Here is an 18,785-nt window from a genome sequence, read left to right as displayed (position 1 = left end):
AATCGTTATCGTTCGCTGTGAATGGGACAATCGCCGTTCCGATACTAGTTCATTGGGTTGTTGGCGGTGTGGTCACACTGTCTTCGATACAAAGCGTGCTGTTAGGCGCGCTGTTATCGAACTGTTAACGGTCCAAGCGCCAACTGAAAATTCAAAATTATATAGAACGTAACTTTTTATTTTCCTGTTAATAAAAATAAAACACATTTCGTAGGATTGTTCACTTATGTTTAATAGGTATATTATTAAGGATTAGTCTCTACCAACTAAGCATTAAGAATACAAAATTTTGTCACTTGTACGTATACACTTTGCCATACACATATATCCATATATATATCATAGATCATATATCATATATATCCGCGCTAACCGTTATCAATATTCAATAAAATCATTATATCAGAAACTTGTAATACACTCGCAGTTGAAGAATTTCCGTTCACATCAGCATGAGATCTTTAAACGTTAATTGTGTAGTTTGAAATATTTATAATAAAAACAGCTCTTGAGTTGGATCGTTGAGGATCGGGTGTGTGGATTTGGGTTGGGGGGATCTGTGCGGGTGGGTCTCCTCGAGCGGCGCTCCATCCTACTCCTTGTGCCCGCCCTGCAGCTTCTTCCAGGTGTCGCCCAGCGCCTTGGCAAAGTGGTCGTCCACCGAGGCTTCAGTCTTGGTGAATATCGAGATATTCGTGGACGAGGTGGGCGAGGCGGGCGGCGTCTGCGCCGAGGAGGCGGCCGCAGCCGCCAATCCCGGTTCAGCCTTCACCCGAATGATGGCCGGCATGCTGGGCGTCGGCGTGGGAATCTGCGTGGGCATCGGATTCGAATTCGAATTCGGTGTTGGAGTCGTCGGTGTCGGAGTCGGTGTCAAAGTCGGCGTCGTCACAGCAGCAGTTCCTGGTGTCCCATAAGCCGGTGGCGGCGGCGGCGTATTGTATCGGGGCGGCGTGTGATGGGGCGTGTCCAGGATCCGCTTGGCGGCCACCGCTGCCTCCATCACTTGGCTGACGGCCGCGGGTAGCGCCGGTCCCGATCCTGTGGCCGAGGGCGGCGGCGATGGCGGCGTTTGGGTGCGATGCAGTGCCAGCGAGAGTGGCAGAGGTTCCTCCTGCGGCGGCGGCAGTTCCGGCTGTTCGGATTCCAGCTCCAGAATGACCAATCCCGGCTTGGCCAGCGGCGAACGGTGCTGCTGGTAGAGTTGTGCTGTGGCTGCTGCTGCTGTGCTGGTTGACGATGCAGGCGGTCCATAGGCCAGCGGCGAGACCTGCTGCTTGGGCGTGCCACATGGCGAGGGCGTGGGTGTGGGCGTGGGCGTCGGCGACTTCTTGACGAACAGGGCCGCATAGTCCTCGCCCAGCGAGCGCCGGAAGTGCTCGTCAATGTCGCACATAGCTACGTCTGAAAGGAGGCAATAAAAGCAGGTGGTTAGTGGGATAGTTAGCACGACTGCATGCATAGCTTCTCACCTGAGGAGTGGGCCTGCTCGGGAGGTTCCCGCTTTGGGGGCGCCTGGGTGATGACGCTGGGTCGGCTGTTGGCCGCGTAGTTGGTCCCAGGCAAGGGTTCGCGATAAGGCGGCGGCGGCGAGGCACGCAGCTTGAGCGCTCCCGATGTCACCGACATGTCAATGGGGCTGTCCATGTCGCGGTCCTCCCGCTCCCGCTCCCTATCGCTGCTCCCTGCCTCGTGCACCTGGTACTCGGCGGTCCGCTGGCGACGCTCGCGTCTCCACTTGGTGGTGGGCAGCTCTTTGGCCGTCACACGCATCTCTGCAAGGAAAAACGAAACGTTGGGGGTCAGAAACCGATTGCTGGGAAACGAGTTAACCTTTTGGCCATCTCCCTGAGTACACTAATAAAAAAGACTTGGTAAATCCAAGTATTTCATACTATAATTTATATTTTGCTTTGATTTTCATCATTAGCTGTTTTTAGTTGTTTAAAATATGAATATATATAAATATGTTTAATATTTCTTTTGATTATTTTCCAAATAGATTTAAAGATCTAAAATTTAAAATTTTAATTTAAACCAAATTATTGTAAGTAAAATTATAATATTAAATAAAATGCATTTTAAATTGCATTAAATCATGCATTTTAAATTACATTAAATCATGCAATTTAAAATGCATTTTCAACTGGTATTATAAGTAAGAATAAAACAAATTGATTAAAATCCTGAAATTTAATATGCATTTTGTTTAATATTGTGCATTTTATTTAATATTAAGATTTTATATAGTTTAAATATGAAATTCTGGATTCAATTAAATTTCTTGATCAGTGTAGCACTAGTCAATCTAATATTATACCAAAATCGCATTTCAATTAAAAGTCATAAATTTGATTTGGCTTTGTGGTTGATTTGGATTTTTGTCTGGCTAGCGATCCACTCCTCGGTGCGGTTTACGTGTCTGTCGTCGTGGTTTCGATTATGCGGTCGCTGAGTGGGCGTAATGAATCACATGGAGTTGTGGCGAGGCGACTTGAGGCGAGGCTGACTCTACAAAGGTTCTCCTCCGCCCCATCCCCTCGTGGATCCAAGTCTCCACCTCCCCCGTTGCCTGCGAGTTTGTTGCCTAAGTCTTTCGCTTTTTTGAATGAACTTCTGCCAAAAGCTTTAAAGAGTGGTGGTCATGAGGGGGACGGGGGAGGAAGGGTGGAGGAGCAGCTCAGGCAGCACAGAAATTATGCACAAGAAGACGTAGCCGTCACCAGCAAAAACAGAAAAAATAAAAATAAAAAACGGCACACACACAATCGAGCAAATAAATAATAACAACAGAAAGCACACAATCGAAACTCCAAGGCACAAACAAAATTGGTTACGAAAACTCGTTTGCTCTACGCTTTTTTCAGACAGTGTGTGTGCGTGTGTTAAAGTCTGGGCCTGGCCTACACTGAGCGAATTGCAGGACAGGAACGTGCCCGGCCTGCCAATGGGCGATTGCTGGCGTGGGAAGCGGCCAAAACGAGCGTGGGCATCCCGTCGGGATGAAAGATCTCCGATCCGCTCGAGGTGCTGCTCAGTGTAGCCAAGAGAGCTGGCCAGGAAACGGGGTTTATAAATAAAGCAAGAGGCAGCGGGAAGCCAGGTCCCAGAACCCAGTTTCGCGGCCGATATCGAAGGGGCAGCAGGCAAACCAGTCGGGCGACTTCTGCACATTTCGAGCAGCGCAGAGAGCCTGATCGGAGCAGGAGGAGGAGTACGTCCACCGATCCAGGCATGAATGAATGAATGAATGGCTGGGATGGTTGGAGGCGTTTGGCGTTGGCGGAGCAGGCGGAGGCGGGAGCGTTGTCCTGTTTTTGGCAACGTCACTGCGGGCCTGCCATTTATTACTTCTTCTGCGTCCGGACTCCTCGGGCAACCACAAACCGCGAGGCAGAGGAACTCGAGCCCCAGCCGAGTGAGTGGTACCCAGCCGAAGAAGCCGAAACTGGTCTGGTTGGAGTGGAGTGGAGTGGAGTGGAGCAAGAGGAGGAGTTGCAGCAGGCGGAGAGATACTAAACAAAAAAAACCAACAAACACGGAGGCTGGGAGCGAACTTCGGCTGGGGCTCAAGCGGATGATGATGGGGATGATGATAATAATAAAGAAACATTCAAATTTTATTGCACATTTCCGGTCGTCGGACGTCGCCGTTGCCGTCTGTTGGGGGATCGGCAAATCGACAGGGTAAAACAACAACAACAACGACGACGGTGAAGCTTTCTTTTTGAGGCTCAAGCTCCCCCTCTTTCGCGGATTGTGGTCTGTGTTTCTCCCTATCTCACCTTCGCCGCCGCCACCGCTTTTTTCAGCATCCTCTTCTGCATTGTTTATTTGTTCTGCTGCCTTTTTTCTTTTTGCTGCGAGCGTTTTAATCATTTCTGTATCGGCTAATTGGCGATAAAGGGGAGCCCGGCCTAATGGGAATCCGATTCCGAATTGGGGGAGTTCGTAACGGAGCTTGTGAAGGGAAAAATCCATGATTTAGGCAAGGGAACTTCAAGGGGCTCTCGAACGTTTTAAAAAAGTTGTGAAAATCAACAGCAATGATATCGTCTATATCTATCTATATATCAATTAAACCACTGCTCCATAAAGAGGGAGCCTAGCTAGGACTCTTAAAAATCAATTAAAGCAATCAGGAACGATTCAGTTCCGGTGGCAAACTAAATAAAATATTGGAGAATCCCTTCAAAATAGGCTTTGTGGTTGTTTAATCTGTTCGAAAAAAACAAAAGTGGTTAGGTTATAAATATAAAAACCAAAGGTTAAGTCATTAAGTATCTAATCTTTATAAATAATGCTACAGAATTTAGCGTTTGCGGTGTATTTTCTTGGGAATAAAAAAAGGTTCCATCTTGTTTATTTTACTTCAAAAATCCCCATACCTAAATTTATATAAGTACAAAACATTGCATTAGATAGCGAATCTTGTAAACTGTTTAATAAAACAAGTTTATTGAAATAATTTAACGCAAAAGAATCATGTTGCTATTAAAAAGGAATAATCTCTGATGAACCATTAAGAAATATAACAATATTGAAAATCGTATTAATTCTTTGATTACATTTCTCAAGAGGTTTCCTTACTTGACTTTTTTTAAGGAAAACTATTTATAAGAAAACTTTCCGATTGCCTAATAAAAAGAGGGCTTAAAATGCTTGTCTAGATAGTAGAACACGTTATTTCGATTAAAATGCTGTATAATAATTGTGAGCCACACATTTCACAATTTCCGGTCGCGGGAAGCAATCTTAAACGTCTTCTGAGGTGATATATCAGCTGAGGAGCGATTCGAAAGCCGGCCCAGTCAGATCCCAAAAAATCTGGTTCGGGTTCAAAACAACATAGGGAACTTCAGAAAGAGAGGGGCGGAGGCGGAAGGAAAGAGACGGGGCGAGAGTGACAAAACTGAAGCCGCCGACTTGCATGCTTATATGGCTTGGATTGTACTACAAATAGCAATGGGAACAGCAACAACACATCGCATTTGTGGCTTATGCAAACAAGTTGTTGCTGCTCTGGTTGTTGTTGCTGTTGTTGTTGTTGCTGCTGTTGCCTTTGTAGCTTTGTATACATATTTATTTATCCATCATAGTCGTCGTCGCCGCCGTCGCAGGCGTTTTTCATTATTTATATTTTTTCTCGCGCCGGCTCGTGAGTCATGCCCGTAACCACGGATCCCCAAACCCCAATCCCCAAATCCCCCATCTCCGATCGCCGATCTCCGACTGGCCGAGTTTCCGCTATACCCGCATTACCCGCTGGCCGAGTTGATTGCAAATCTGGTTTTAATATGTCAACAAATTAACAAAAGCAAAATAAAACCGAGTCGAGCCAAGCACAGCAGCTACAAACCCCCAGTCAGACCCCCACCTCATCATCATCCATTTATTTTTTTTTTTTATGGAGGTTTAATGTTTAAACAGGCGCTCATTTTTTGCTCTTTTCTCGGACTGTTTTTCCTCTGCTTTTTTCTTTTTTCTTTTTAATTTTTTGTGTTTGCCTGGCGTCGCCATGTAATTGAAAGCATTTGTGTGATTTGTGCAATGTCGCCAATTAACGCCGGCAAACTGGTGTGAGTTTTTGTTTGCCAATCCGAAGCCAATCGAATGCGACGCCGGCGGTGCGGAGCGCAGTAAAAGTGTTGCCAATTTCATTACCAATTTTCCAGTTGGCACAAGCACACAACCAGCCGAATGGAGACGCCATCGATATGGTCTCGCAGCCGGCGTGACCGATTGTCGCCGTGTTGCCAATCTCAATTCCAACACCGATCCCAATAGCAATCCCCCCAATCCAACCCAATGCCGTCGTCATCACGTCCACGTCCTGGCCACACGCTGCCCGCCAAGATAAAGCGAGGCGAATCGGACTGGAGCGAGCCGCTTCCGATACCCGATCCCATTCATCGGGGGAGTGAGTGAGTGGGTGAGTGCTTATCATGGCCAGAGGAAAGGGCACGTTCGCCGATCCATTGAACTTCAGCACGGATCGGGGCACTGAGTGTGGACTTCACGTGGGCAGCAGGTGCATAAACGTGGTCTCAGCTATCCCCACAAATCACTTTCAACTGAACTTTGCCTGCACCCCCATAGATAATACATAATTTATTATGTTGTGACCTAGAACTTCGGTCAACCATTTCAGCTTTTAGTTTGCTTCATAAGCTAAACATCACACGAAAGTGAGAGGAATTATTCCTTCATAACTACTTAAACATCCGAATTGTTTGTAATATTTTAAGGTTTTTGAAAAGCATCACATGTGCCTGAAGTTTACTTAATAAGTAATAATAATCTATTAACATACAGCCTCAATATTTGCCTTTTGTAAGCACATAGATTAATGTTTGAAAACCGGATGCAATAAACGACTATATCCTGTACTTGTTATAGGAATATTCGTGCAAATTAACATATCCGTGGTTTTTAATATTTTGAAGCTTAAAATGAGTTTTATAGGATCTCTTGCTAGCATAAGAAATAATTAACGGCATTTTAGTTTTTAGAGGCAATTGCATCATAGCATTTGTATTAACGTCTATAGCTGATATATGAGTATTTTTATGCCCCAATCAAAATATGTAGACTATATCCTATATGTGGATTATGTAAAGACGATAGGACGCAATGACTTGTTATTATTTCAAGAATCTGAGTATTGGCACTTGAGAAGGTAGTGACTAAAGTTTGTGTTTTATATACATAAATCAAAGATTTCATTTCCGATCATTGGCCAGTTTAAGACATGTACCCTATTTAACTGGTTCTTAAAGTAAACAAAGGAATGGGTATACGTAATTTAATAAGAAGCGGTATTATAATACTCCTAGATTTATCTGCCCCAAACAAAGTTAGTACTATATAGATCATACGAACATAACAGTTGGGCTGGTTATACCCGTTACTCGTAGAGTAAAAGGGTATATTGTATTCGTGCAAAAGTATGTAACAGCTAGAAGGAAGCGTTTCCGACCCTATAAAGTATATATATTCTTGATCAGGATCACTAGCCGAGTCGATCTAGCCATGTCCGTCTGTCCGTCTGTCCGTCTGTCCGTCTGTCCGTCTGTCTGTCCGTCTGTCTGTAGCTGTCTGTCTGTCCGTATGAACGCGAGATCTCGGAAACTATAAAAGCTAGAAGATTGGCATTTGCATGTAGATTTTAGAAGTTCCTACGCAGCGCAAGTTTGTTTCAAAATGGTGCCACGCCCCCTTTAACGCCCACAATCGCTTATATACGATTTTAAAAATTTAAATATTTCGGAAAAGTAAAAATGCAGTTTTATTGTGTTTATCAATACCTATCGAAATGTAGAAGAAATTTTTCAAATCGGACCATTAGTTAAAAAGTTATTCGTGATCAAAGTTTCTATCTCCATCTCCCTCGCACTCCCTTTACCTGAGTAACGGGTATCTGATAGTCGGGGCACCCGACTATAGCGTTCTCTCTTGTTTTTGATTGAAGTTCCTACCAATGAATCTGTTTTATTTATTTATTTTACTTTACTTTTAAGCGTTGCATTTCCCAAAGGTGTCACTATTTATAATAGTGAAACAAATAAAGTTATGTAATATAACTATGAACTTTAAAACAGACGTCAACGCGATCAAAGCGGAACTGATATATTGACACGATGACGTTATGCTAAATTAGATCGACAAATATTAAACTAGGGCTATTCCTATGCCACTGTGGCCTTCTTATATTCAATCAACCTAATGAATTGTTTGCAAATGTCGCAGGTAAGATCACCAGTATGTGAGACTTTCGCCCTTTTTTCAGAGGTCAGTCTGTCAGGGGGGGTCTTTGCTCTTTCGCAAGTCATTTCTTTTGAAGTTTCCCTCACAAAACGAACCTTTGTGCAACTGCTGCTGCTGCTGCCTGTACAGCTGATGATGCATGGCTGCCGCCTGCTGGAGATCCCGCCAGGGCTGCCATAGCAAACTATTGGCCATCGAGGAGGCGTTGGGATCGGCGGCTGTCGGCGGATGCTGCTGCTGATGGCCGGACTCCGCCTGCAACGATTGCTGCAATTGCAGCTGCTCCAGCTGCTGGCGGTGGAGGTGGTGATGATGATGATGCTGCTGCTGTTGCTGCTGCTGGTGATGGTAGAACATGGCCCCCTGGCCCTGGGATCCTACCCCTGGTCCATGGCCCCCCTGATAAGCGGCCAACCGTTGAGTGGCCGCCAGGGCAGCGGCTGCCTGGGCCACTTCCCTGGCCGACGAACTGGGCGGCGAACTGGCCGTGGACGAGGCGGACGAGGATGTGGACGGCCCACTCAAGCAGGATGCCGAGGATGTGGAGGCCGTGGAGCAGGCTGATGATGCAGATGAGGCGGGGGATGCAGCTGCTGCGGCGGCGGCGGCCAAACGCTCTATTTCCTTAATCCGGTTGTAGTAATTCTGCTCGAAGGCATTCAGTATGCAAAGATATTCCATGGTTCTGCTAGATTCTCAATTTGATTCTCGGCGATCGGTGGTCGGTTATTGGTGATTGGTGATCGGTGCTCGGGTGCTTCCTGCTCAATCCAGATCTGCGGGATCTCTGATCCTCTCACATCGCTGCCGCCCAAAAGCCGACTCAGCTGATTCGCGGCGAATCACAAATCACTACCTATTTTTTTGTTTTCGGGGGGAGGGCGCGTATCTGTCTATCAGTAGTTGTGCTCCACGGAGGCTGGGGAGCGGCAGTCTTTTTATTTATTTGTCTTTCTTTCCCTTCCAGTTTATGATTACTTTTTTTTGCGCTCGGCCGCAGATACAGATACACGAATGTGCGCACACAAAACGAGCCGCAAGTCGCGACTATAGATACAGATACAATCTGTTTCTGTTTGTCTGTTTTTTCTGGGCTTTTTTCTTTTCTTTTTATTTTATTTTGTTTTTTTTTTTTTTGCAGCAGCAGCTCGCAAAACGGCGGGCGACTCGGGTTACAGTCTCTCGCAAGTTGAAACGGAGACTTTGGCTGTGCTCCGGCGACGTGAGCCGCAAGTCGACATTTAGCGAAATAAAAATAGCACGCTCTTTTTTCTGGCTGTGTCTTTTGTTGTTACGGCGGCTCTGTCTCCAACTCTGACTCTGACTCTGTGTTTCTTTTCCGAGTAATGATTTGCATAGAAATCGACAAATCGCCGACTGAACTTGAGCGCCAGTTTTCGCTTTCAGACTGGGGGGCAATCACACACACACGAACCGATCTGGACGCACGTACCACAACAGCGGTGGCAAACTATAGCTTCTCGAGCAAAAAAATATATCAGTAGCAAAAGCTGCTATAGCAATAGCAATAGCAAAAGGAACTGAAACTGAAACTAAAACCAAAACCGAAACTGAAACAGCAACGCGACACCGAACTGGCGGCTTCCACGGACAAACTCGAACTGATCGCGTCGGCGAACGGCGACTTGAAGATTGCGACTGGGGCTTGTTATTATATGGGGGCTTTCGAAGCTCCGACTTCGACCGACTTCGACCGAGTCTTCCAGTCTTCGGTTTCTGCGCGGGCCCTCGTCTTTTGCTCGCTCAAAGTCTCCACATGGGTCGTTCGGTTTTGGGGGTACTCAAGTCTGTAGACTTGGGGCCTTTCCGAGCCATTTGCACTTGCGCCAGTTGACGTCCCTTGTTGTTTTTCTTTCATTTCTCCTCTTACCAATTTCCGTTTCGACTCTTGTTTGGCGGCCCTCTTTCTCTCCAGCGGTTCGGTTCGCTTCGTTCTCGACGGATTTCGGATCTGCGCTTGCTTTTGGTGATTTGGTAATTGAAAAAGTACAACTGCAAGCTAACTGGGGACAGGGAAAGAGGGGACTGTTTGTCTGTCTATCTGCCCCGTCCGTAGGATGTGGCTGCCACGCCCCGTTGCCCCATTGATGCTTGGCAAATTGGGCAAAAGGGTAACGAAATGGCAGCAATTGGGAATTGGCCACAGTCCGGAGGAAACCCGCAGTTTGGTAGGAAACTGGGACTTGGGTAGGGCACATGGTGTGGGCGTTCTTTCATGTTTTCCTCAACGCTCTTTTGTTTTGGGGGCCGGTCACTGCATTGGGCTCATTATAATGTTTACTCAGAGTTTTGTTCGTTTGTAGCTGCGTGCAAAAACTACCTACGTTTGGGTGATTGCCGTGTGTGTTTGTGTGTGTGGACTGCAAGCGGGCTTGCGAAAATGACAACCAACCAGGAAAACGAGGGTTAGGCTGGCACACACCGACAATAGAATACCTAGAAGTCCTTAGTGTCAACCAAAAACTGCAGTGACATTCAAAACAATTCATTAGACCTCCAAGAGCTCACAGGTAATTTTTACTCCTATAATCTCTTTTCGGAAAATATCGGGGGTAGTAAAAACTAAGGGTTTATTTAGCATATGAAAAATATGCGCCTTTTTGTTTAACAACTGGCTTTCAATGCCTCTATCATAGAAATTAAAAGTGCTCCAACCAATTCCCTTTGATCAATAGAATATCTTTAATATTCTAAATATTTAAGATGCAATTATTGCAATTATTATTTAAGATGTTTTATTGCCCTTATAGGATCTTTTGGATAGTCCAAAAAATATAATTCTACAACATTACAAAACTAAACTTCGTTAAATTCTCAATTTTTTGCTCGGAATATTTTGCCAAATGTAATCTCGAATAAAAAGATTATCATTTCCGTCAAATCTTGAAAACATAATTAGCATAGAATGGGAAACAAATAAGTAAGAGGTTAAAAATGTACTATCGCTTATTTTTTCCAAAAATAAAAACAAACCCAGTCCTGATTATACATATTTATAAAGATTTGCTAAGAACTACATACATAAATTCAGTAATTCAACGAAAACGATTTACATTTTTGTGCGCCCGATTGCGGAAACTCTGAGCACGTATTCTAAAAAGTTTTTCTAGAGCTAAAAATTATTTCTTTAGGTAAGGTCAGCACACAATAAAGTTTGAAATAATATTCATATAATAATATCGCTTAATGATTTCTTTTAAAATTAAATGAAATTACTTTTGTGTGGATCTTTCTTGATAATTCCTCTGAGTTTTCTCAAGATTTTTGGAATATATAAGAGACTCTTGATCAATGGGATCCTGATGCGAATATCCCTAAATTCAATGGCTGTATCCTATTTGTTTTGACAAAAAAAAATATATATGTTTCCCTTAAGTATAGTTAATAGAACCGATTTATTAGCAATATCCAGCAATCAATCCGCTCCAATTAGGCCAAATTCGATAAACTCAAAAACAGTTGATTCCACAAATCAATGCAAATAGCTGTGGGACAAAGCTCATCACATAGCCAAAATGTTCGCTGCCGCGTTTGCGTTTGTTATTGGAAGCAAACAACAATAGGTCGACGGTGCTACACGTTTGCGGCTGCTTTGGGGCTTGGCTCTGTTTGGCTTAGTTCAGGCTATGGCAATCGGTCGGACCGTCCGTCTTTCAGTCCGTCGGAACAGCAGCAACAGCAACAGCAACAGCAGTTACCATTGCTGCAACTGCAACTTGGCGGCAAGAAAAACGGCACAGAAGCAGCGGCAGAAAGCAGAAAAGCAATAGCAACACGGTGGAAACTCGTTTCTAATTCAATAGCAGGCCCATGAAATTTTACGCCCGATTTGTAGTACAACCACTACTGTTGTCGGTTGCCCCATGAATATTGCTACTGCAACTGCAGGAGGCGAGTGGCGAGTGGACTGGAGTCGATGGCTCCACATCGCCGTTGTGCTGATCATATGGCCCGACTTGGCCTGCCCCGAACCGACTTGCACAAGCTCAGCTGTTGATCTCGCGCCATCCGATCGATCGATCGATCGATGTTTCTCCGCCTATGGTTTTCCTTTCCACCATCTTTCACCATCATCGCTATCGCTCGTTTGCTAATCCCAGTCACAAAATGGGTAATTTCAACCCAACAAAATCGAAAAATGTAACAAAATCCAGCTGAAACTATTGACTGACTGGGTAATGGATTGATTGAGTGCTCCTAGGCTTTGGCGCTTACTCATCATCCGGCGAACGAGCGCGGCTCCGAGCTGTTTGTTGTGCGCGAAAATTTGTATTGTAGCGTGAAACATGCGCACGCATGCGCAACGAGGTCAATCGAATGGCAATCATGGCAAAAAACACAGCAATACGAGTAAAAAAACAATGACAACAACGGAATCAACAGACTTTGGGGCAGAAGACTCCACTGGCTGGGCCAAAACAATGGCAACAAATTACCGAAATCCAAACACAGTAGACCAAAGTAATGTAAGAAGGCGCAAAAACGAAACAAGCCGAGTGGGTAAACTTGACTTGGGGATAAAAGGTAGAGCCCAAATGATGCGGGCATGCTTACAGAAGTCAAATAGAAATCCCCTCACTAATGAAGGGTACAGCTGCTGCTAATGAAGTTCTACATTTAATGATAAGTCCCTTAGCAAAAATATGTTTTTCCAGGAAAACCAAGTAATCATACTTCATTACGTATTTTTTTCCACATTATCTTCCGTAAATAATGAAAGTCCCCTGACTGTTTTTAAATACTTGCATTTAGGGCTAGTGAACTTTTACGGACAATAACAACTTCCTTAACCACAACATTGCGATTGTAATACGAATTATTTATAAAATATATGTTTAATCGAAGTTACACATTCAATGATGAATCCCGCAATTACAGAATTATTGTGGTAATATATATTATGTTTTAATGACAAATTTTTATTTTGTCTTCTTTACAAAAATGACTTCTTTATCTCATTCTTTAGGGACAGGTTACTCAAACACAGATTTACCAAAAATCTTTTCCATTCTGTGACACTGGCTGAATGACAAGCTAAGCAGCAATTTAATATTGCTCCATTGATTCGACGATTTGAAGAAAACAGAACACAAACAGAAACAAAACTCCGGAAAATGCTTTGCTAATTGAAATTTGTTGAGTTGTTTGGAAATCGGCACAGAAACATGAGATCCCTTGCCGGGCAATTTGGGTCAGTATAGTGGCAGTGCGGAAGTCACCGAAATCTAACTTCTTTATGGGAGATCTGCTGCTTTATAGATCGCACAGATGATGATGACACATACACTGATGAGGCGAGGTGGCCGGCAATTTCCAGAACTTGTCGATACCAACAAGACAAATTATGTTATATCTTAACCGCAGTCCCAGTTTGTGAAATCTAACAATCTAATATATGTATATATCTAGTGGGTACATAATATATACGCAGCGGAGACAACACAAATCAGCGGCAAACCAGTTCAAAATTTAAATAAAACTCGAGCGTGCGCGCGATTTGAAGAGAAACTGGTTTTCGATTGCCCAGAACAGCAACAAAAACAATACGAGACAACGGCAGCAGCGATGGCAAATAGCAAAACTAACAATAACATAAATATAGTTGTCATTATAAAATATCATCCGGTGCTAAATCAAGCGTGAGAAAAATCCCAATACATTTTTGCCGAATTTCGTATCGTATCGTATCGGAATCTATGGTTCGCTCTAGCGAATCCCAGTAGATTTCGTAAATATAGATGGCCAGAACTTGCCGTGTTTGTGAGACAACTTTCATTTCGATATTGTCCGCAACAAGTTGATTCTGCCGCTGCATCTCTGGCACCTCTTCCTGTCCAGAGTTTACTGGCAAAAGTCGCGCAGAGTGAAAATTTATGGCAAATAGGCAAATGTTATGTTTAAATAAATAAATAGCAGTCGCTCGGCGGCAGCAGCAAGCAGCATCAGCATCAGCACTAGTAAAAAGAAAGGTAATGCTCTAGTCCCAATCTGTGTCCCATCCACATCCACATCCACATCCCCATTCCCATCCGAGCCGATCCAACCCAATACCAACCCATCCCATCCCATCCAATCCCAGTGCCAGGCCATCGCAATAACAAACCCAAACTGGTTTTCCTGCTGGATTTAACTCCTCTGGTCGAGATTTGCGGCAATTATGCGCACCGTTTGGCCATTGCCAGTAAAAGGAAGAGAGTGTTGGCCCACAGAGTTGGCACTGGCACTGGCACTTGGCTAAAACGGAGAATTGAAAGGCCATGTAAATTACCTGATGAGCCGTCCCGTTCCGTCCTCCGCCCCCCTCCCCCCACCAAACTATGACCAACCAAACGGTTGGTGTCCGTCTCCAGCTGCGCTTGGCCAAGCTCGAAATTGCCACAATTTTTCTTTTGTGCCCAGCTAGGCAGGCCTCAATTTGTGTAACTATTTGTTTATTAATTATGGCCTGGCCATACAGTTTGCTCCTCGGCAAACAATGGAAGGGCCGCTTAATTAACGGCCGCTCCGATCGATCGACCCGCTTTTCTACGTGTGATTTATGAAGATCCAGAATCCGAGTGCCTCGTTCGATTATGACAAATTCATTAATCATGCGCAGGTTAACGACATTTTGCATTTTGCCTGCTGCCGATCAATCATCAAATCGCTCATCTTCGCTAACTCGCAAAAGCGAAACAAGAGTCTACCTTTGAGGCCGCTGCATTGAGAACTCAATTGTTGGCCAATTGTCCATTTCCATGGCCAAAAAGAAAAAAAAAAGCGAACAAACCGCCAGCGAATCGCGTGCGCTGTTCAAATATTTATTCGAGCATCGGAACCATTTCTCTTTCTGTGTCGGCGTGGGCTATCTCATAAATTCTCCTCGGTGTGTTGACAGCTGGTACGCATATATATCGGCCGAGGAATTTGTCAAATATTCAGAATTATAGCTGATAATGCCGTTTCCCAATGGGTAAATAAACAGAAAGAGAAACAAGCGTAAACATAAATTGGGGCTATTATCGGAATTCCATGGCTGGCCACATGATTTGCATGTTATCAGAGCATTTCGGGGGGTTGCTTGGAGCGAAATCAAAATCAAAGCCCAAACAGGCCGCCGAGGGTCGTGTGCTTATCGCTTATCGTTTATAATAATGTGCAATTACCCGCTCGCTTGCCCACTCAGAACATGCCTAATCAAAAAGTGTGTTGTTTTTTTTTTGTTTAACAATTATACCCATATTTGCGACCCAGAGAATACGAATTCTATATGGTGAGAGCTCTACGCCGGCCATTTCTTTGGCATGTCACGCGGTCGAGTCGCTTGTTTGTCGCTCTGGGTGGCGGTGGGCAGAGAATGCAAATTGCAAATGGCAAATGTATAAAAGATATGTCGCCAGAACACAAATATGCAATGCCCGTACGAATGCAAACGCCCATCCACAGCAACAGCAACAGCAACAGCCACATTCACAACCACAATTCGTGCTCGTCAGTCGCAGTGGCACTACGACGACCATTATTGATAAGGGGTCGTCCCCAGAACTCAGTGCCCAGTGCCCCGTACCCACTCCCCACTTTCCACTTCCCAATCCCCAAGTCCGGTGCCCCGACAATACCTCACATATGCGAACCGCTCGCTCGCCACATTGCCATCGAAAATGCGGCATTTGACACATTTATGAAAATCGGAATCGGAATGCGCCGCAAACTCATTTTGTTGGAATGTTTTGTTGTCGTTTTTTTGTACGAAAATAAAACATTTCTCGGATTCGTCGAGTGTTTATGCGTTCTCGCACAGTGCTCGCAGTAAGGAATCCGCTGCGTCCATTGTCGAGTTCATCGATGGCCCCGAATGAATAGAATTTCGGGAGACACTGTCTGTCTGAGTGGGGGATCGCTCTTACAAAGAAGATGTCAGGCTGGAAAGGAGGCAAGGGGCACCGATGCAATCGTGAATCATGACTGGAGCATGCGAAGGGTCTGCGACTGGCTACACAAAAAGAAATAAGCACTATATCAACCGAAAGGTGCAGTTTAAATATATAATTACTCATTATTGGGTAATAAGTGAGTAATGTTTAATGAAGGTGAATTCTTAATTTAACTATTAACTACGAAAGGCAGAAAGGTAACATAAGCCTGGGTTTACAACGAAAACATTGTTAATTAGTTTTAACTATTGTTTATCTCAATAAATACCATTTTTATGCATCAATAAAAAAACGTTATTTCAAAGAAAAAATAATGCTTACATTTGTTTATTGTTCTTTCTCTTGTATCTGAATAATTTAAACTCCTTAGCTATTTAGGTAAAATTAATTAGTAACATTTTTAACGTTTTTTCTGAGTATAGAAATTAATTTTTATGTATTTTCAGAATAAAAATGATCAGAATTTTTTGTTTAGGTATACATATAGATGTGAAATTTTTTACCAATGCAATTAAAATGCTGCGATCTGTTCCAAAATGATATGAAAACCATTTCATTTAACTTTTAGTGTATGTATGTGAATAGAGTTAAAACGAGATTTCTGCAGTGTAGTTACTCGTGATTACAAAAGCGTGGGATTTGGTTCCACCACTGAATATAATAACAAAATGTTTGGAAAGAGCGATATGTCGTTTCATACAACTTTTATTATATCACATTCTGGCCAAACAAAAAATACAAATTTCGCATTTGCGTCGGAAATCTCATTTATTTTATCAAAACTTCGTAGATATCGTAGTTATTTAAATATGTACAAGTTTGTTTTCCAAATAAAATTCAGAAATTTTCTTTAGTTCATTAAAAACAAGAGAGAACGCTATAGTCGGGTGCCCCGACTATCAGATACCCGTTACTCAGGTAAAGGGAGTGCGAGGGAGATGGAGATAGAAACTTGATCACGCAAACTTTTTAACGAATGGTCCGATTTGAAAAATTTCTTCACATTCGATAGGTATTGATAAACACAATAAAACTGCATTTTACTTTTCCGAAATATTTAAATTTTTAAAATCGTATATATGCGATTGTGGGCGTTAAAGGGGCGTGGCACCATTTTGAAACAAACTGCGCTGCGTAGGAACTCCTAAAATCTACATGCCAAATGCCAATCTTCTAGCTTTATAGTTTCCGAGATCTCAGCGTCATACGGACAGACAGACGGACAGACGGACAGACGGACAGACGGACAGACAGACGGACAGACGGACATGGCTAGATCGACTCGGCTAGTGATCCTGATCAAGAATATATATACTTTATAGGGTCGGAAACGCTTCCTTCTAGCTGTTACATACTTTTGCACGAATACAATATACCCTTTTACTCTACGAGTAACGGGTATAAAAAGGGCTCCTAACGAGATTTCGTCTCTCTATTAAAATAAGTTTCGGAGCTAATCAAAGCCTAACTCCAAAAGTATTCTTGTTAAATGTTAAGCTTCTGCCATTTACATCCCCATTGCTCTTTATATCGCATACACTTTTCTCTCTGTGTATGACACATTGTTGAAATACTTTCCGAGTCTTCTCGGCTCAAAGGTGAAAGCCATAAAAGAGCCGTGTGTGTAACCCCCACCCCCACTGCCCCGTCGGGTTGAGTGTGAGTACATCAAGCCATGATGTTGCTGGTCAAGTTAAAATCATAAAAATTGTCCACTCTTTTTTAAGCGGAATTGGTTAATGGCTCATGTTGGGTCGCCCGTTCATTCACTTACCGCTGGGATTGTTTTGCACCATGGTCGCCGCTCTCGAGAGCACATCCAGCGCCGATTCCATGATGGTTTCTACGTGGGATTGGACGTGGACTTCGACTCGGATTCGGGCTTGGATCTGGACTTGGTTTCGCTGCTCCTGCACCGACTCGATCTGCACCGCATGAGTTTCACACTGAAAATGCAAAGAAATTGACCATGAACACAGGCGAACACACACTAGCGATCGTACATATATATATGTATGTTCATATACATATATCCACACAGATATCCGAGTGAAAAACTGGATATATCGGCCGAGCCTGGCATTGGCATATATGTAAATGGAACAAAACCAAACCAAAGCGAACAAAGACTGACTGGCTGACTTGAAACAAGTAAGACGAAGGCGAAATCCTGCTGCCAAACAGTTGTTGCCATCTGATCGGGAATTTGGTGGATGGGGATGAGGGGGATAAGCAGGAGGACGGGGAGGAGTTTGCGGGGGCACGATGCACTTGGGACTGGTTTTCGGAACAGACCAGACCTCGCTGCTGGATTTTTCGGCTATGACCAAACCGAGTACAGCAGCCAAAGCAGCGAAATCACCGACAAATGCCATACGTATTGTTGCTAGCCAAGCAGCGTCAAACAGCCAACACCATTCCAATATACAAGTAATATGCCCAAATAGCAGCCAACAACAACGGCGAGTTTACCTTTCGCCTGGGGACACGCCTCCGAATCCTCGCTGCAGTCCTGCGTCTCAGCTGTTTGCGACTCCTCGCGTTTAATCCTTACGAGTTCAAAGCGTTTCCTTACGATTTTCGCTGGGAAAAGCGAGATTTCGACGGTTTTTGGTATAATTGCAATCACAATAGTTCAGTTTGCGTTTAGTTCAGTGTGACCGCGACGCGACCAACGGAAAATGCTCCACTGCTATAAAATATACCCTAAATATACCACACGAAATAAACACAAATCAGTCAGTGGCGACTCCAACCCGATAATTGACTCTACCGCGGACTTAATCCAATATGCTGTTTCCACTATTTTTGCATTCACATGAATCCCATTGCTATCTACATTAAAACATTCTTCTAAACAAACGACTTTCTGACTACTTTTTATTTACCCATTTGTAATGTTAATGTTGGAAGGCAAAAATATTGTAAGCTTTAAAACTTTTAAGTTGTTAGTCCCTTTTCGATTATTCTTCCAACTAAAAACCTTTATATCCTTTAGCATAAGGATATAGATACCTTAACCATAAACTATTTTTTGTCTTACATATTTATAATAAGAAAATTTAACTAAGTTCAATATAGGCT

General features: G+C 43.7%; 1 protein-coding gene across 2 annotated transcripts; it reads right to left on the bottom strand.

Annotated features, from left to right (window-relative positions):
• Nucleotides 1-211: 211 nt before the first annotated feature.
• Nucleotides 212-18,375, bottom strand: LOC108047049 (extensin). Of its 2 annotated transcripts, XM_017127092.2 has the most exons (4): nt 18,174-18,375; nt 17,476-17,647; nt 1,473-1,775; nt 212-1,404 (listed from the first exon to the last, which is right to left on the bottom strand). In XM_017127092.2, the coding sequence occupies exons 2-4, from the start codon at nt 17,534-17,536 to the stop codon at nt 593-595; spliced, it is 1,176 nt and encodes a 391-aa protein (XP_016982581.1). In that variant the 5' UTR covers nt 17,537-17,647; nt 18,174-18,375; the 3' UTR covers nt 212-592. The 2 variants fall into 2 exon arrangements, with proteins under 2 accessions (XP_016982581.1, XP_016982580.1); XM_017127091.2 differs by lacking the exons at nt 17,476-17,647; nt 18,174-18,375 and adding an exon at nt 7,863-10,242.
• Between the last annotated feature and the right edge of the window lie 410 nt (nt 18,376-18,785).

This window comes from Drosophila rhopaloa, unplaced genomic scaffold (genome assembly GCF_018152115.1).
Source record: "Drosophila rhopaloa isolate 14029-0021.01 unplaced genomic scaffold, ASM1815211v1 contig_47, whole genome shotgun sequence".
In the NCBI taxonomy this organism is placed as follows: Eukaryota; Metazoa; Arthropoda; class Insecta; order Diptera; family Drosophilidae; genus Drosophila; species Drosophila rhopaloa.
This window is presented reverse-complemented; position numbering and strand designations above follow the sequence as displayed.

Excerpts from the sequence above, each read along its gene's own strand:
- LOC108047049 (XM_017127091.2), bottom strand. The coding sequence starts at position 8,448 with ATGGAATATCTTTGCATACTGAATGCCTTCGAGCAGAATTACTACAAC. Across the intron at positions 1,776-7,862 it reads GCAGCAGCAGTTGCACAAAG|AGATGCGTGTGACGGCCAAA; the intron begins GTTCGTTTTGTG and ends TTTTCCTTGCAG. Across the intron at positions 1,405-1,472 it reads CGAGCAGGCCCACTCCTCAG|ACGTAGCTATGTGCGACATT; the intron begins GTGAGAAGCTAT and ends GCCTCCTTTCAG.